Source organism: Elgaria multicarinata, chromosome 1 (genome assembly GCF_023053635.1).
Source record: "Elgaria multicarinata webbii isolate HBS135686 ecotype San Diego chromosome 1, rElgMul1.1.pri, whole genome shotgun sequence".
In the NCBI taxonomy this organism is placed as follows: Eukaryota; Metazoa; Chordata; class Lepidosauria; order Squamata; family Anguidae; genus Elgaria; species Elgaria multicarinata.
In genome coordinates, this window is record NC_086171.1 from 40,960,717 (window position 1) to 40,977,411 (window position 16,695).

The 16,695-nt window shown below is 47.6% G+C and overlaps 1 protein-coding gene across 1 annotated transcript in view; it reads right to left on the reverse strand.

Annotated features, from left to right (window-relative positions):
• The window catches only part of VILL (villin like), a 44,923-nt gene that overhangs the window by 1,844 nt on the left and 26,384 nt on the right, over window positions 1-16,695 (reverse strand). The window contains exons 10-18 of the mRNA XM_063126527.1: window positions 15,881-15,981; window positions 14,583-14,720; window positions 13,957-14,115; window positions 11,541-11,720; window positions 10,435-10,580; window positions 9,866-10,010; window positions 6,809-6,997; window positions 6,540-6,608; window positions 5,023-5,277 (exon numbers count right to left, since the gene is read on the reverse strand). Of these exons, the coding sequence (XP_062982597.1) occupies window positions 5,023-5,277; window positions 6,540-6,608; window positions 6,809-6,997; window positions 9,866-10,010; window positions 10,435-10,580; window positions 11,541-11,720; window positions 13,957-14,115; window positions 14,583-14,720; window positions 15,881-15,981 (1,382 nt within the window). The remainder of the gene's footprint in view (window positions 1-5,022; window positions 5,278-6,539; window positions 6,609-6,808; window positions 6,998-9,865; window positions 10,011-10,434; window positions 10,581-11,540; window positions 11,721-13,956; window positions 14,116-14,582; window positions 14,721-15,880; window positions 15,982-16,695) is intronic.

Genomic DNA, 16,695 nt, shown 5'->3' on the forward strand with positions numbered 1-16,695 from the left:
AGATCCACCTGCTTAACTGTTTTTCAGACTCAAAGTCTCCAGTTAATTTTACAGCATCTAATGGGTTGTAACCCACGAAAGCTCATGCTAATTTTATTAAACTATTTTAATAGCTAAAACAGCCAAGTCTATATTTGCGCTACACTTAACCCTTTACATCTGAACTGTATGCTGCAAGTACACTTCCAAAGAGGCCTGTCCGTCTTCACCCTATGAGCAGTCAAACTACCGTATTTCTTCGATTCTAAGACACACTTTCCCCCCATATTAACATCTCTAAAAACGGGGTGCGTCTTAGAATCGCGGGTGCGTTTATTATTTCTTAGAATCAAAGCTTTTTTTCTGTTGGTGGTACTGAAATTAGTGTGCGTCTTACAATCGATGGCGTCTTACAATCGAAGAAATACGGTAAGTGTTGCTCTGAGTGAGAACCATCTTTAGCGCTTCCTCCATTAGTTCAAGTTCTGAATAACATCTTTGAAATTGCTTTTGCTCCCCATTTTGCAATTTTGATGCATGAGTCATCCCTATCAGATAAAGCAGCCTTCCCCAACCTGGTGCCCTCCAGATGTTTGGGGCTACAGCTCCTCCTGCCCCCAATTCCCATTGCATCAGGGTGCCAGGTTGGAGAAGGCTGGTATATGGCGATAAATTTGCACTTGCGAATCAAACTGCGGTCACTAATGCAATGCACACTGTTCAATAAATGGGCACAGAAGTTGTCAACGGGTCGTATCCAACTGTGTCATTGCACTTGCACAAATGACGTTGCACTAAAGTTACGTTGTGCAAGTGGTTCTGCATTACGCTTCTCCAAGGGGTTGCACATTACATTTGCACCATCGCTTGCACAAGCATAATGCGCAACAGAAAGATTTGACAGAGCGCCGCTGGCGCTGGGACTGCGGAATGACACTGTTCGATACGGCACAATTTCCCCGCAAACAAGAAACACCATGTTCATGGAATGCTGGTACTGCTTGTACCGTTTGTTTCAGCTGCTGACAGTTCAGTGGAGGGCCTAGCTCAACCACCAAGCTCAGAACCTCAAGTGGTGGCCCAGATTGCATGCCCCTAAGTCCAAGCCTGTGAGCACGACCTCTCTTGAAAAGCACCTTCGTAGAATCCTAGAATAGTAGAGTTGGAAGGGGCCTATAAGGCCACTAAGTCCAACCCCCTGCTCAATACAGGAATCCCCTTAAAGCATACCTCACAGATGGCTGTCCAGCTGCCTCTGGAAGGCCTCTACTGTGGGAGAGCCCACGACCTCCCTAAGTCATAGGTTCCATTGTCGCACTGCTCTAACAGTCAGGAAGTTTTTCCTGATGTCCAGCCGGAATCTGGCTTCCTTTAACTTCAGCCCGTTATTCCATGTCCTGCACTCTGGGAGGATCGAGAAGAGATCCTGGCCTTCCTCTGTGTGACAACCTTTTAAGTATTTGAAGAGTGCTAACATGTCTCCCCTCAATCTTCTCTTCTCCAGGTCTAAACATGCCCAGTTCTTTCAATCTCTCTTCATAGGGCTTTGTTTCCAGACCCCTGATCATCTTCATTGCCCTCTGAACATGCTCCAGCTTGTCTGCGTCCTTCTTGAAGTGTGGAGCCCAGAACTGGACACACTACTCTAGATGAGGCCTAACCAGGGCCGAATAGAGAGGAACCAGTACCTCACGTGATTTGGGAGCTATACTTCTATTAATGCAGCCCAAAATAGCATTTGCCTTTCTTGCAGCCATATCGCACTGTTGGCTCATATTCAGCTTGCGATCTACAACAATTCCAAGATCCTTCTCGTTTGTAGTATTGCTGAGCCAAGTATCCCCCATCTTGTAACTGTGCATTTGGTTTCTTTTTCCTAGATGTAGAACTTGGCATTTATCCCTATTAAATTTCATTCTGTTGTTTTCGGCCCAGCACTCCAGCCTATCAAGATCACTTTGAAGTTTGTTTCTGTCTTCCAGGGTATTAGCTATCCCACCAAATTTTGTGTAGTCTGCAAATTTGATAAGCGTTCCCTGCACTTCCTCATCCAAATCATTAATAGAAATGTTGACGAGCCCTGGGCCCAGGACTGAGCCCTGCGGTAGTACAGTACCCTCCCAGTTCTCTGTGAACATGATTGACTACCTCTCGCTACATATATGCATACACATATTGCCACCCAGTGGGTAAAGGAAGCAGAGGAACATATTGGCTCGCCTAACGGATTGCCAGCTCTAATATTTTGGGAGCAAACTGCCAACGTTAGAGACAATTTGCCTCTCAACCAATTTTTAGTCTCCCTCTACTGATTCCCAGTTGATCTTTAAATTTCAGCCAGAAGCACTTAACGAATTGTGGCGCATTCCCTTTCAAAACACCAGCTTAGACAGGTTCAAAGGGGGATTAGACAAATTCTTAGAGGATAAAGCCATCAATGGCTGCTAGTTATGACGGCTAAATGCGCCTCTGAATTCCAGTTTGTGGGGAACACAAGCAGGAGGGTGCTATAATTGTGCTCAGGTTCTGCTAGTGGGTTTCCCACAGGCATGTGGGTTTCCACTGTGGAAACGAATGCTGGATTAGATAGGCCTTTTGCCTGATCCAGCAGGGCTATTTTTATGTCCTTATGTCATTCGCATGTAGGAAATACCACATTAGATTTACAAGAGCCTACGCTGACACAACCAAGCAGAGATCCTTTCCATGAGCTCTCTTCTGGGAATGAGCAATGTTTGCGACGGCTAGGATTCTCCGCACATCGTCTTGCCATTTGTCTCGTCCGTCCCCGGTTGCTATTTGCATTTACAATTGCTGTTCGCTCTGCGCAAATAGGACAATTGCATAAACCGAGCAGCCATCCAACATGAAATTTGCGCAAATCCACCCACCCACCCCTAGATTAAAGCGGGGCTGGTTCAGTCTGCCGGGGAAATGTGCAAAAACTGAACTGGGAGGTTGTGCAAACAAAATAAGCGCATACCCAGCAATTTGCAAATATTTGGGGCAGACACACGCTTGTGATTGTGTTTGCGGCTTAGAACAGGGCATGGCTGCCAATTTTGTGAGCAAAACTGAAACTCTCATACATACCCTAGGTAGAAATATATTCTTTCAGAAGCCAGGTGAAGACCTTTTTATTCTCTCAGCATTTTAATAGTCTTATAATTTTAACTTTGCTGTTTTAAATTTGTATTTTAAATTTGTATTTCTGCACTGCTGTTGATTTTATCCTGGTTGCGCTTTTATGTTGTATTTTATGTCATGTTTTTTATACTGTTTGTTTTATACTTTAAACGGCTTTAATTTTTGTGAACCGCCCAGGGATCTTTGGCTATTGGGCGGTACAGAAATGCAATAAATAAATAAATAAATAAAAAGGAGGCGGGGGGGGGGAGGATTTTTCACTTTTGGACCTCTATGCAAACCAAAATTTAATTAGCCTTTGAAATTGACACTTCTCTAAATTTTGCAGTGGAGTTCTCCAATAAAAAATGTGCGTATTTGGGAAAATATTCAAAAATGCATTGCATTAGAACAGTTGTTTGTAAACAACATGCATATTAGGCAGAAATGTGTATAAAATGCATGCATTACGAGAGAGGTGTACAAAAATGCCAATGGATTTCTGTGCTAGTTTTGGGGGAAAAAACCACTCTCAGTGTTTGAGAATAACTGGACCTAAGTTTGGAAAAACGATTAATGGAGATTTGCGCCCATTTCTAGGGGTGGCTGCTGAAAACCTATCCCCCCCCCCGCATGGATCATGTCCCATTGGAAACTCGTGCAGGACGGCTTGCCCTGACTGTATTGTTATTTCTCATGCCAGTATCACCCAGATGTCGACAAGGGAAATAACGCCGTAAACAGGGCAACCAATGTGATCACAGTTGCTATATGTTATCAAGGAAATGTGGAACCGACAGACACTATACATCCTCAGAATTCGACCGAAGACAACTTTGGAAGTCCTGGGCTTGTAGACCAGGGAATGGAGCGCCTTGCACCAACTCCTCTGCAATGCAGAATTCAAATCACAAGCCTCTCTCCCTGTGATATGCAGCCCGCCAGCAGAGCACACAAGATTTATTATGGTGATCTCATGCCCATTTTCAAGTTGGAACAAACAAATGGAATTACGGGATAGTAAATCTCGTGTGCTCAGTTTACAGGATTCTGCCAAGGATCTTGGCTCCATTCTCTGCCTATTCCGACTTCTCTTGAAGCGGCGACGAAGAGGGGGAAAGGGCCCCTGCTCTCATACTGCTGGGGAAACTGGTAGGGTCTTTTCTACTTCAGGGTACGTCTTATCCCTTGATGACCGGAAAGGGGCGAAAACAGGTTGGGGATAGTAAGCTCAGCTGTTTGGTTCATGTCCAAAGCTTTCTGTTCCCAGTAGCCATAGAACTTTAGAGCTGGAAGGGACCTTGAGATCTTCTAGTCCAACCCCATGCTCACTGTAGGATCTACAGCATCCCTGACAAGGTGACCCTCCAGCCTCTTCTTAAAAACCTCCCATGAAGGAGAGCCCACAGCCTCAGGAGGGGATGCTGCTCCACTCCCAGACAGCTGTTACCATTAGCCATTACCAGACCATATAAATATACACTGGGTGTAAATATATTTGCATATCGCCAAAAGTTCAATATAGGGATCATTTTGAGATATTTTAGGAAGTGTGAAAGCACAGCTAATCTGTCACAGTCCAGGCGTTCTTCCATAAAGGCCTTCTTTAATATTTTCTCTTTTCCTATTACAATAAAATAGCCCACCCACCCCCAAAGTAAGCAAGCCGGCCTGTTAATTTTCAGGGCCCCCAACTGAAATTGACCCCTGCTGATTAAAAGTGCCCCCCATCAATCAATCAATCAATCAATCAATCAATCAATCAATCAATCAATCAACAAAAGCTTCACTTGACGAACGTGCCAACTATTAAAGTTTGCACTCTAAAGTTTAAGAGATTGAACGAACAGCTAAGGAACGTCCAAGGTCCTAGCTTCATTACAAATTAAGCAAGACAGGAGATGCCCCACGCTTCACCTCTTTTTTGGTGGGGTCCACGCCTTCTGGAAGCTCATCCACCATCTTGTTGATCAGCTCGTCTCTAGGGAAGGCACCATTTCCACTGGCCTCTAGCGGAGGGGTGTTGTTGTTGTAGCTGTTATCATTGCTGATGATGTTAGGTTGGGTTTGTTGTGCCACCGGACTTGTTCCATTCCCTGAAACTGCTGGATTGGTAGATTTAGCCTTGCTGCCGGCAGCATTTCTGTTATTCAAATTGGCATTTTTAAGATCCTGCCAAGATATAAGGAAGCTTGTGAACTGGGAGACACTTTGCACGTTATGTACACGAGAGAGGATCCACACATGTCCTCATATGGGGCTTCTTTACAATTAGGGGTCCACAAGATTTATTCAGACAAGGCAGCCAGCCCATTTTTTTCATGTCCTCGGCGAGGATCTGCCTTTTGACCGCCTGCTCCCCATAAAGGCCCAAGAGGTAATTTTAAACCCTGGACTTAATGATGTTATCGGGATGGGGGGGGGGGGCTTTTGTGCAGCAAAGAAGTAACATTTTTATTCTATTCCCACACACATACACTGCCATTCCATGCTCTACAACTGTTTCTACATTCCTGATATGTTAGAAGGGGACACACACTTTTTTTTTAAAAAAAAAACCAAAACACCTTGATAAATCCTGATAAAATGAGACAAAATACTCTGAGCATTTGCAGTCTCACATTTTAAACTCACTTAAATCATAGCACCATCATGGTTATAGGAAGAAGATGGAGTTTGCTTCTGCTGCCCTGATGTGAAACACACTTAGTTGGGAATAAGTAGGATTTTGTTTCGGGAAACCTACTCGTGCACTATGACAATCAGCTGAGGCCCTCCTCCAAGTTCCTCCTCCGAGGATGGCAATGACGAGGCCCTTTTCGAAAAGGGCCTCGTCATTGCCATCCTCGGTGGTGGCCCCCTGACTGAGGGACACTCTTCCCAGTGAGGTCCTCCTGGTGCCAACTTTGCTGTCTTTTTGGTGCCAGGTTAAGACTTCTCTCTACTCCCAGGCATTTGACAGCATGTGATAAAGCAGAGTATGGGGGGCCGTAGGATAGCTTGGATTTCTGGATCTGAGGTTGGAGACAGGGGTCCGACCTTGGAGCCAGGAATCTGAGCTCCCCTCCCCTGTGCAGCTGGCACAGAGAGAACCATGCAGGTGACCTCGGAGAGGAGGGAAAGGTGGCAGGCTAGATGCGCGAGGAGGGGCGAGGAGAGGCAGGGACTCCTCAGAGCCCCAGCTAGATGGGCAAAAAGCCCATCTAGCCAAAATACATAGTGGGAGAAGTGCAGAGGTGAAGATTACCTCTGCTGCCCCTCCTGCTCTGGAATGGATGGCCATAGGCCTCTGAGTTTGTGGGTAGCTGGGGGATGACTATACATGCGAATGCATCTTTTGCTTTTCACTGCAGACCTCAAGATTAGGATGTAAAAACAGATCGAAGCATCCTACGCACAAGGATGCCGCAACCTCTGCACTCAGGTCTACTTACCACTGTGATCTCTGATATGGCCGATACGTCTCCTAAACTGGTCTTCATCTCTTCGTAGGACTTGCCATCCTAAGAGGGGGAAAATTACATTGGCTTGACTGCTCAGGCGCCACAAAGGCTGGGGTGGGGCAGCCTAGTGCTTAGCTCACTGAACACACAGTTGGACAAGAGAGACCTGGCAATGAGCAGCTTTTTGCTAAATTAAAAAAAGAGACCCCCTACGCTACGGCCCCTCCCCAAGTACAGAGGTCCATTTCGCAGTTCCTTACACTCCACTTGTACGGGTCCCAAGCAGAGAACCACCCAGTGAAGGTCAGCGGTTCGTGGCCTTGTTTCACCATGATGATTGGCGTTGCTAAGTCTCTTCCTGCCGGGTGGGTCTTCAGGTACTCTTTGGCCGAGGAAATGGACTCGTTCTTTTCATAGTTGTTGGCAGCCTTGCCAACCCAGAGGAAAACCTACAGGAGGGGAAAGGGAGAAGGGGAAGGAAGAGGAACAGATAAAAACCCTTCTGCGGAGTGAGGGAATTTTCCATACTCTTATTTATACACTCTCTCTAGGAGCTCATCTACACCAAGCAGGATATTGCACTATGAAAGCAGTATGAAAGTGGCATATAAAAGGCAGGAGCCACACCAAGCGGGATATAGAATCATAGAATCATAGAATAGTAGAGTTAGAAGGGGCCTACAAGGCCATCGAGTCCAACCCCCTGCTCAATGCAGGAATCCACCCTAAAGCATCCCCGACAGATGCTTGTCTAGCTGCCTCTTGAAGGCCTCTAGTGTGGGAGAGCCCACAACCTCCCTAGGTAACTGATTCCATTGTCGTACTGCTCTAACAGCCAGGAAGTTTTTCCTGATGTCCAGCTGGAATCTGGCTTCCTTTAACTTGAGCCCGTTATTCTGTGTCCTGCACTCTGGGAGGATCGAGAATGAAAGTGGTATATTGTATGTGTCAATGGGCCCCAGCACTTCAATACCGCTATAAAGCAGTAGTGTGGCTCCTGCCTTTTACATACTGCTTTCATACCGCCTTCATAGTGGAATAGTGTAGATGAGCCCTATGTCTGGGGGAGAAGTGATCGATTCAATCCACAGTTTGGCCACTAGGTGGTACTACCATTTGTTGTTGCATTTTAGGCTAAATACATGCAAGAGAACTTTGATGCTTTACAAGGGGGGAAAAGCAGCGTCAGAAATGGGGAATTTGGACCAGAAAAGCACGGGAGAAGGGAGTGTACGCTTAACCCCTTTCCAGCTGCTTGCTCTCTGTGTGTTTTTAAAAGTAGTTTAAAGCCAGTGGCTAAACTAAGGATGCTGAAGAAATTCAAGGTGGACTAAAATGAGTTTGGATTTCTAAGAATATGACCTGTGGAATTTGCCGAGGAACGGCTTCCTCAGCCATGTGGAGTTTGCGGACTTCAGGATTTTTTTTAAAAAAAATACCGAAATTTACGCAAATTCATTTGCAGGAAAATGCGCACGTTTCTGCTGAGATATGTGCCATGCTGGATAATATACATGGGGAAAAGTCGAATGGCATGGGGGACATAACGCTAAATGTTACATACTAACATAAATGATGTAAATGGTTTCAAACTTTCCTACGGAATTATTTGCGAATTTTTCTGCATGATGGGGGAGGGGGGAATTTGAACACGTCTGTGATCAGACGCTGGAAGGAACGACACCACATGATCCACGAAACACACGCGGGGCAGATTTCTCAAAATCCGGACATCCCAAGGCAAAGCGTTAGGACTGGCATTTCAACCTTAAAGGAGAGGGGAGGGGGGAACTACACAAAAGACAGGGAATCACCAAATAATCACTGGTCAGAGGAAAGGGTGGGGGGAGGTGAAGGAATCCCAGGGGGTCCGACTGGGACCCCAGATGCATTTTATTTTGACACCCCTTCATTACACTGTTCACTCTATTTAAAAAGCAAACGAATACCATGCTTGGACTGGAAGTGAAATCAGCAGCGGCGTTCCCTAAGCCGGACAGATTTGGCTTGCGGGCCGAAGGTTCCACACCGCTCAATCCCTTCCTTGCCTGAAGTTTGCCCAGCGTCATCAGGCAATTCACGAGGCTGAGTCACAGCTCAAAGCCAATGAGATTCCTGGTTCAAGCCCCCAGAGTCATAGAATCATAGAATCATAGAATAGCAGGGTTGGAAGGGGCCTACAAGGCCATCGAGTCCAACCCCCTGCTCAATGCAGGAATCCACCCTAAAGCATCCCCGACAGATGCTTGTCCAGCTGCCTCTTGAAGGCCTCTAGTGTGGGAGAGCCCACAACCTCCCTAGGTAACTGATTCCACCGTCGCACTGCTCTAACAGTTAGGAAGTTTTTCCAGATGTCCAGCCGGAATCTGGCTTCCTTTAACTTGAGCCCGTTATTCCGTGTCCCTGGCAGTATAGTCAGGCCTAGCGTCAGCATGTGGCATCCTGGGACAGCTGCCAGGGCTCCAGCATCCTGGTGGGTCCCGTCACTGACACATGTATTAAGCCGCCCTTGAAACCATTTCCTTTTGTCCGCTGCTCTGATGAGTGCCAGGCATTTGAGTCTGGGAAATGCTGCTATTTTAGTTTTCCCACAACGTCCTAGAGAGCAATGGGGGCATTGTGGGGCCTGCTGCCTCCAGGTAAACCCATCGGGGGGCGCACCGGAGACCACTTGGCCAAGGACCTTCCCAAACCTGCAGCCAGCCCTGAAAATGGTTCTGCTCCAGCCTTCCCCAATCTGGTGCCGTCATCCAGATCTGTTGGACTACAACTCCCATCATGCCCTAGGCAGCTGGGGATGGTGGTACTTGGAATCCAACACAGCTGTAGGGGGCCAGTGTGGAGACGGCTGTTCTACATGTTCATGAGACATGTACACATCAGGTTATACCTGATGGTAGTAGTGGATGCAGGAAAGGTCTGAGTGGCTGTGCTCCAGAGGTCTTTTTAAAGTTAGGGGGGGCAGATTCTGACCTTACCGCTCCATCCAATTGAGTCGAAGGCCTTACCTAGACCTAAGGTTTATCCTGGGATTGTCCCGGGGTCATCCCTGTTCATGTAAATGCCACACAGGGGATCCTAGGAGCAGGCAGGGACGACCCCGGGATAAATCTTAGGTCTAGCTAAGGCCTAAATGTCATATTTTGTTCTCTGTGCAACTCAGGAACTGGGAAAAGTGGCTGACTTCTGTTGTATCATTCCCGATTTACCTAATATTAGCCACCCTATTAATTCTAGATTGACATTTTGCATTCTCACCGAAAGACTTGTGCGTAAAGAAGCAGCCGTGTGCCCAGGTGCAACTCATCCCCACTGACCTCTTCCCAGGTGTCCAGTAACATGACGTCGTCCTCATCCAAGTCATCCTGGCAAAAATCCACTATCTCTGTCATGATGAATCTCCCCGTCTGATTGGAGCACTCAAATAAGCGGGGCTGGTAGTGGGCAACCTGTTCTTGGAACCTTGACAATGCAACGTTGGGAGGAAGAGAGCCAAGAGTTGAAACACACTCCTTTCCAACATCCTATGCTAATTCTAGATACTAGAGGTCAGGAGTTCTAAACAGCAACAAAAAGCTAGACACGAACTAAGCTGCTTGGCTCTCTGATTGGCCTTTGCTTCCTGATTGGCACGCAGTGGTCACTCATAGGCTATCTCCGTACAGTGGCTTTTTAAAATGACTTCCGCACCTTGGCATTCACATTGTTCAACAATCCAAAGAAGCAACGCTTGTCCCAGGAATTGCAGATGGCTAAAGCTGTTCCCTCCGACCCCCAATTGTGTCAATAGCACTGTGTGAATGTACATTTGCTTTCTGCCTGACCTTTCGAATGCATAATCTCTGCAGAAATGAGCCTAGTGTATGATGAACCCCGTACATCTCACCTCTTGTCGCTGGCGTACGGGGCCTTGCCTCCAAGGGCAAGCCAAAAGTCTGCCGGCTCCTGACCTTCCAAAACGGTCTGCTTGTCCCGTTTGGAAATGATATCAGCCACATTCTTGGCCATCTCTCGTTCGTCCCCGCTGCATCCCTGAGCGTGAAACACAAAGCAAAGGCAAATTAGGAGTCAATGTGAAAGAGATGAGAAAACTTGTTGCATGGGCCTGTGCCCCATGCGTACATTCTCCATTAAGAGGCTGAGATGGATTGAAGTCACATGAGGCTTTCTTAGAGTCTTTGTCTTTTATCTACTGTAAGCTCTCTGGAAGTGGTGGTGCGGCTTCTAGCCACTAGTGGCCAGGTGTCTAAATAGCGACAGAAGGCTAGAAAGGAAGCAAGTTCTTTGGCTCCCTGATTGGCATGCAGTAATCACTGCTCTTTCAGAACTGGCTTAAGCATTCAGGAAAAGGATCACATCCATCAATGATGCCTTGCTGTCGGATTAGAAACACTTGTCTTGACAAGTTAGGTTTCCACAGACAGAGAGTGTTTGATGTTCAGGGAGAGAGGAGAGGAAGCAGTCAAATACCTGCATTCTTCAATGGTATAATCCAGGGAGGACTGGACCACATGCTTTTTTTCTCAAAATTTGGATTGGGTCTTAGCTTTCACGGCTGGCATGGAGACTAGCCACACAACGAAGTTTTAGCACGTTACTGTTTCCATGTAGCCCACTGCCACGTGGAAGCTGTTTTGGGGGCCTCCACATGAAACCCGTAACATTTGAATCAGTAAGAGCCAGAGAAGAGTTAAAGCAAGCTGAGGGTATGCGAAGCGGAAGGATCTACCTGATTAGTAATCTACTTCTGGATCCTATATATTTAGCAGCAGGTAACAAAGAATTCCCTTTCAACATGACCATTAGTGGAAGGATGTCTAGTGTGGCCATCCTCAATGTTATCCCCTCCCGATGTGGTGGACTACAACTCTCATTGGCCATGCTGATTGGGGAAGATGGGAGTTGTAGCCCAACATGTTGGGGAAGACAGCTCTAGTGTGTGTGTGTGTGTGTGTATGTGTGTGTGTGTGTGTGTGTGTTACTGTCATTTACCTTTCCACACCACAGATAGCACACTTGATTGGTCTTGAGAAGGAAGACATCGTTGGAGTTGAGGGAGGAGGCTCGGGCTGGAACCTCAATGGTTTTGGTGTTGAATTCATCTGTGCCCCTCACTTGGAAGAGCCGGACAGCGGGCTCAGGTTCGCTCTTCTGGGCACGGCTCGTACCACCCTGGAAAAGCGGAATCGTTTATGAAGGATGATGGTAAATGGCAAAACATCAACTGATTCTAAAATCCCCACGTGAGAGCTACTAGCGCTGCTGCGGCATTGCTTTCCCACAATGAGCTGGAAGAGGAATTAAAATGGAAGTTCCCCATACAGAGCAGTGTATTTAAGGCTACATTACCCACCAATGCCCCCTTCCTGTGGCCAAAATTCTTCTATAATGTTTACTCATAAAAAAGTCATGTTCAGGAATGGTCCTTTCCAATGCTAATTAAAGTCTTTGCAGGTTCAACCCATTTTATTGCTTCCTGTTCAGGGTGGATGAGTGTGTGTGTGTTAGTGGTTATTCCTTCTTAGGGCGCAACATTATGCATGTTTAGGCAGAAAAAAGTGCTAGAACATCCAATATTCCCCAGCCAGTACTGGAGGGGATCTACACAGCGTCGTGAAGGCGCTTGCGTGAGCCTGCAGTGCGCACCGAAACTCATTGTGTAGATCCTGCCCGGTGTCCTTCCAGGGCGAGTTACGGCTGTCTCCTCCAAGCGACCCCTTCACGCCCAGGGCAAGCAGGCGCAGGGAGCGGAAGGGCCATGCTGCTGCCCGGCGGCTCGGCTAGAGCCCCGCGTCTCTCGGCATCCCGCTGAAGGCGGCGGCCCGGCTCCCCCTGCGCCGGGAACTTGGGCTCCCCGCCTCGCCCAGACCACTCGCGCTCCACTGCGGTGAATGTGAACTCGGGCGCGGGCGGGCGGCACAGCCATCCTAAGCCCGCTCGGCTCCTGCAGCTTCTTCCCCAGCGATCACATGGTCCGAGCGCACCACACCGCACAGGGCGCCTGCCACGTCTTAAAGAGGTAGCGGCCTGCTCTCGGGGCGCGCACGGGACTCCGCGTGTGCATGCACGACCTGCGCGGCTCTCTCTTCGTTTCTGAAATGGAGAGGGGCTCCCGAGAAGCCCCTCTCCTTAACCTTCCCTGCACGAGCCCCGGCTGCAGCGCCTACCTGGTACCACTGGGGGCAGGGACTCTGCGTATGGTCAAAGGCACGCTCGTGCATTACTGGTTCGCCCATTCCAAGACTCAGCGCTGGGGTAAACAGGGCAGGATCTACACAATGAGTTTCTGTGCGCACTGCAGGCGCACGCAAGCGCCTTCACGACGCTGTGTAGATCCCCTCCTGGACCTGCTGGAGGTTGTATCACTTTTCTTTGTCAAAGCAAGCATAGAATTGAAACCCTTAATTACTTAGTTTCTGTTTCCCACAAGATGGAGTGGGACGAGGGTGGAGGAAGCTTTAATGACTGGATTCCTTATATTATTGGTTTCTGTCCTTCCTTTTACAGGAAGCTAGCACTAAGCCACACAGTATTTATCATCTTAAAAGAGTGGTGTTATTAGTTCCATATTGCATATTGTGGGAGGACTAAGACAGAATAATGTCTTACTTCAGCCTTCTAGTCAGTTTGTGGCCCAGGTAATACTTTTAATCACTGAGTAGGCTATACTATCTTTGTGTAACTACTGTTAAATAGCCTGGTCCAAACCCTTCTTTTGTCTTCGGCTCTGCCTACCACTGGAATGCAGCAGCCCCCCCCCCCAAATTCTCTGAAATTGGATTCTGCCCTAAAGGTGGTTCTGCACCTCTGATGTAACATGTGCTTTGACCTCGAGAAGAATAGACGAGCCTTGCTGGATCAGACCAAGGGTCCATCTAGTCCAGCACTCTGTCCACACAGTGGCCGACCACCTGTTGACTAGGGACCCAAAGCAGAACACGGTGCAACAGCACACCCACCCACACACAGTCCTTTCTAATGTTAATTAAAGTCTTTGCGGGTTCAACCCATTTTATTGCTTCCTGTTCAGGGTGGATGAGTGTGTGGGTTAGTAGTTATTTCTTCTTAGGGCGCAACATTATGCACACATGTTCCCCAGCTCACTGCCCTGATACTGGAGGTAGCACATAGCCATAGTAGCCACTGATAGCCTTCTCCTCGAGGAATTTGTCCAACCCCCATTTGAAAGCCATCCAAATTGGTGGCCATCACGACATCTTGTGGTGGTGAATCCCGTGTGTGAAGAAGCCCTTCCTTTTATCTGTCCTGAATCTCCCACCAATCGGCTTCATGGGATGACCCCGTTGGGTTCTAGCATTATGGCCTTGAATTTGGAGAAAGAGGAAAAAAGGAAGCAGAGAGAGGCAGGACGTTCTCTGGCTCGTAGAAGAGATTGAGGAAAGCCCACCTCATAAATGATCAAGCTTCCCTTGAAGATGGCGAGGAAATGCCGCGGCTCCTTGCCCATCGTCACGCGAACCTGCACCGGCTCGTCCCCGTATTTCTTGTCCAGCTCCACAGCATTAAAAGCACACGCTGTGACTTCATCCACTGAAGCGTGGCGGCCCTGGAGAGAAACAGGCAGGGCTTCACACGCTGCGTTCTCAAGATCCGAAGGAGAATAAACACTAACAGTTTTGTTGGGCTTGGACCATTCCACAGACGGGACTGCTTCAAATACTGCTTCAAATACTTAAAAGGTTGTCACACAGAGGAGGGCCAGGATCTCTTCTCGATCCTCCCAGAGTGCAGGACACGGAATAACGGGCTCAAGTTAAAGGAAGCCAGATTCCAGCTGGACATCAGGAAAAACTTCCTGACTGTTAGAGCAGTACGACAATGGAACCAGTTACCTAGGGAGGTTGTGGGCTCTCCCACACTAGAGTCATTCAAGAGGCAGCTGGACAACACATCTGTCGGGGATGCTTTAGGGTGGATTCCTGCATGGAGCAGGGGGTTGGACTCGATGGCCTTGTAGGCCCCTTCCAACTCTGCTATTCTATGATTCTATGCACCCATCTCAGCTTTACTTACAAGCCACATGTAGATGATGTAATGAGGTCTGCCGGATTTCGTGTAGGAGTACAAGACGAGGTAACAATCTCCACCGTAGAATTGCCCGTAGCTCCGGGGATTTACTGGGGTCATCTCCAGATCTTCAATCCTCCACACCTGCATACCAAAGCACAGAGCAAGCAACACAGGGCCACAGGGGCAGTGCGTGAAGGCAAAGTATGTAAATAGTCAGGCAGGCAAAGTCAATGCAGTATTCATTTTCTGAAATTAATCTAGTGGCCCTCAACGCCTGGGACCCCTTTCCCCCTGATTGCTACCTCCCACATTATGACATCTTTCATGTTGGCTCAACGGAGGAGGGGGTTCAGATAGCACCAACTGATGATCCATTTATAAAATTTGTATCCCACAACCATCAGCACGCCGTCTTCTTGGGCAAATGGGGTGGAATTACCCCCCTTAGTGCTACAAACAACAGAAAACAACAGAATGAAATTTAATAGGGATAAATGCCAAGTTCTATATTTGGGAAATAGAAACCAAATGCAGAGTTACAAGATGGGGGATACGGCTCGGCAATACTACAAACGAGAAGGATCTTGGAATTGTTGTAGATCGTAAGCTGAGCCAACAGTGCGATAGGGCTGCAAGAAAGGCAAATGCTATTTTGGGCTGCATTAATAGAAGTATAGCTTCCAAATCACGGGAGGTACTGGTTCCTCTCTATTCGGCCCTGGTTACGCCTCATCTAGAGTATTGCATCCAGTTCTGGGCTCCACAATTCAAGAAGGACGCAGACAAGCTGGAGCGTGTTCAGAGGAGGGCAACCAGGATGATCAGGGGTCTGGAAACAAAGCCCTATGAAGAGAGACTGAAAGAACTGGGCATGTTTAGCCTGGAGAAGAGAAGATTGAGGGGAGACATGATAGCACTCTTCAAACACTTAAAAGGTTGTCACACAGAGGAGGGCCAGGATCTCTTCTCGATCCTCTCAGAGTGCAGGACACGAAATAATGGGCTCAAGTTAAAGGAAGCCAAATTCCAGCTGGACATCAGGAAAAACTTCTTGACTGTTAGAGCAGTACGACAATGGAATCAGTTACCTAGGGAGGTTGTGGGCTCTCCCACACTGGAGGCCTTCAAGAGGAAGCTGGATAACCCTCTGTCAGGGATGCTTTAGGGTGGATTCCTGCATTGAGCAGGGGGTTGGACTCGATGGCCTTGTAGGCCTCTTCCAACTCTGCTATTCTATGATTCTATGATTCTATGAAAGGGAGCCTTTAAAGAAAGAAAGAAAGAAAGAAAAACTCACTCACCTCAACTTTTCCGGTTGCATCATCCGGCATTCGCTGCTCAGCGGCTAACTCTGGCCTAGCGTGCAACTGAGTGATGTCGAATTTAAGCTGATCCACCTTGGCTGTATATAGAAACAACATATGAATCTCAATCAAAATGGCTATATATGTTTTCTCTATAAGTAATGTATGAATCCTGGATCAGGTTATGCCTGTTCAATTCACAGCATCTGCAGGGTCACCGGCGCGTTCTGTTCTCATTTTGGTTTTGATGCAAGTTGAGGAAGCAAAAATAAGCTTAAAACCCTGTGGTTAAGCATCTCAGGTTGTGTGTGTGTGTGTGTGTATTCAGGTCATTGCCATATCTTGTAACAGACAGCTCCACAAGTCCGTTATGCTTCGTGTGAAGTAGTACTCCCCACCCCCTGCTAGAACACAGGAGCGTTTAACAATAGATGTTGTGCAGAGCCAGTGAGATACAGATGCTTCTGAAGAATAACGTGGTCTAAAACACTTTTAAACAAGGGCAGGGAACATTATTTTTTTTCTGCCAAGGACTGCGTTTCCCCCAAGGGCAATCTGTCAGAGGCTGCATGCTGACAGTGCGCATGTCCAATGATAGTAGGGCGACCATACGAAAAGGAGGACAGGGCTCCTGTACCTTTAACAGTTGTATTGAAAAGGGAATTTCAGCAGGTGTCACTTGTACGCATGCAGCACCTGGGGAAATTCCCTCTTCATCACCACAGTTAAAGCTGCAGGTGCCGTGCCCTCTTTTAAATCTGGTCACTCTAGTATAGCTCCTGCAGCTTTCACTGTTGTGATGAAGAGGGAAT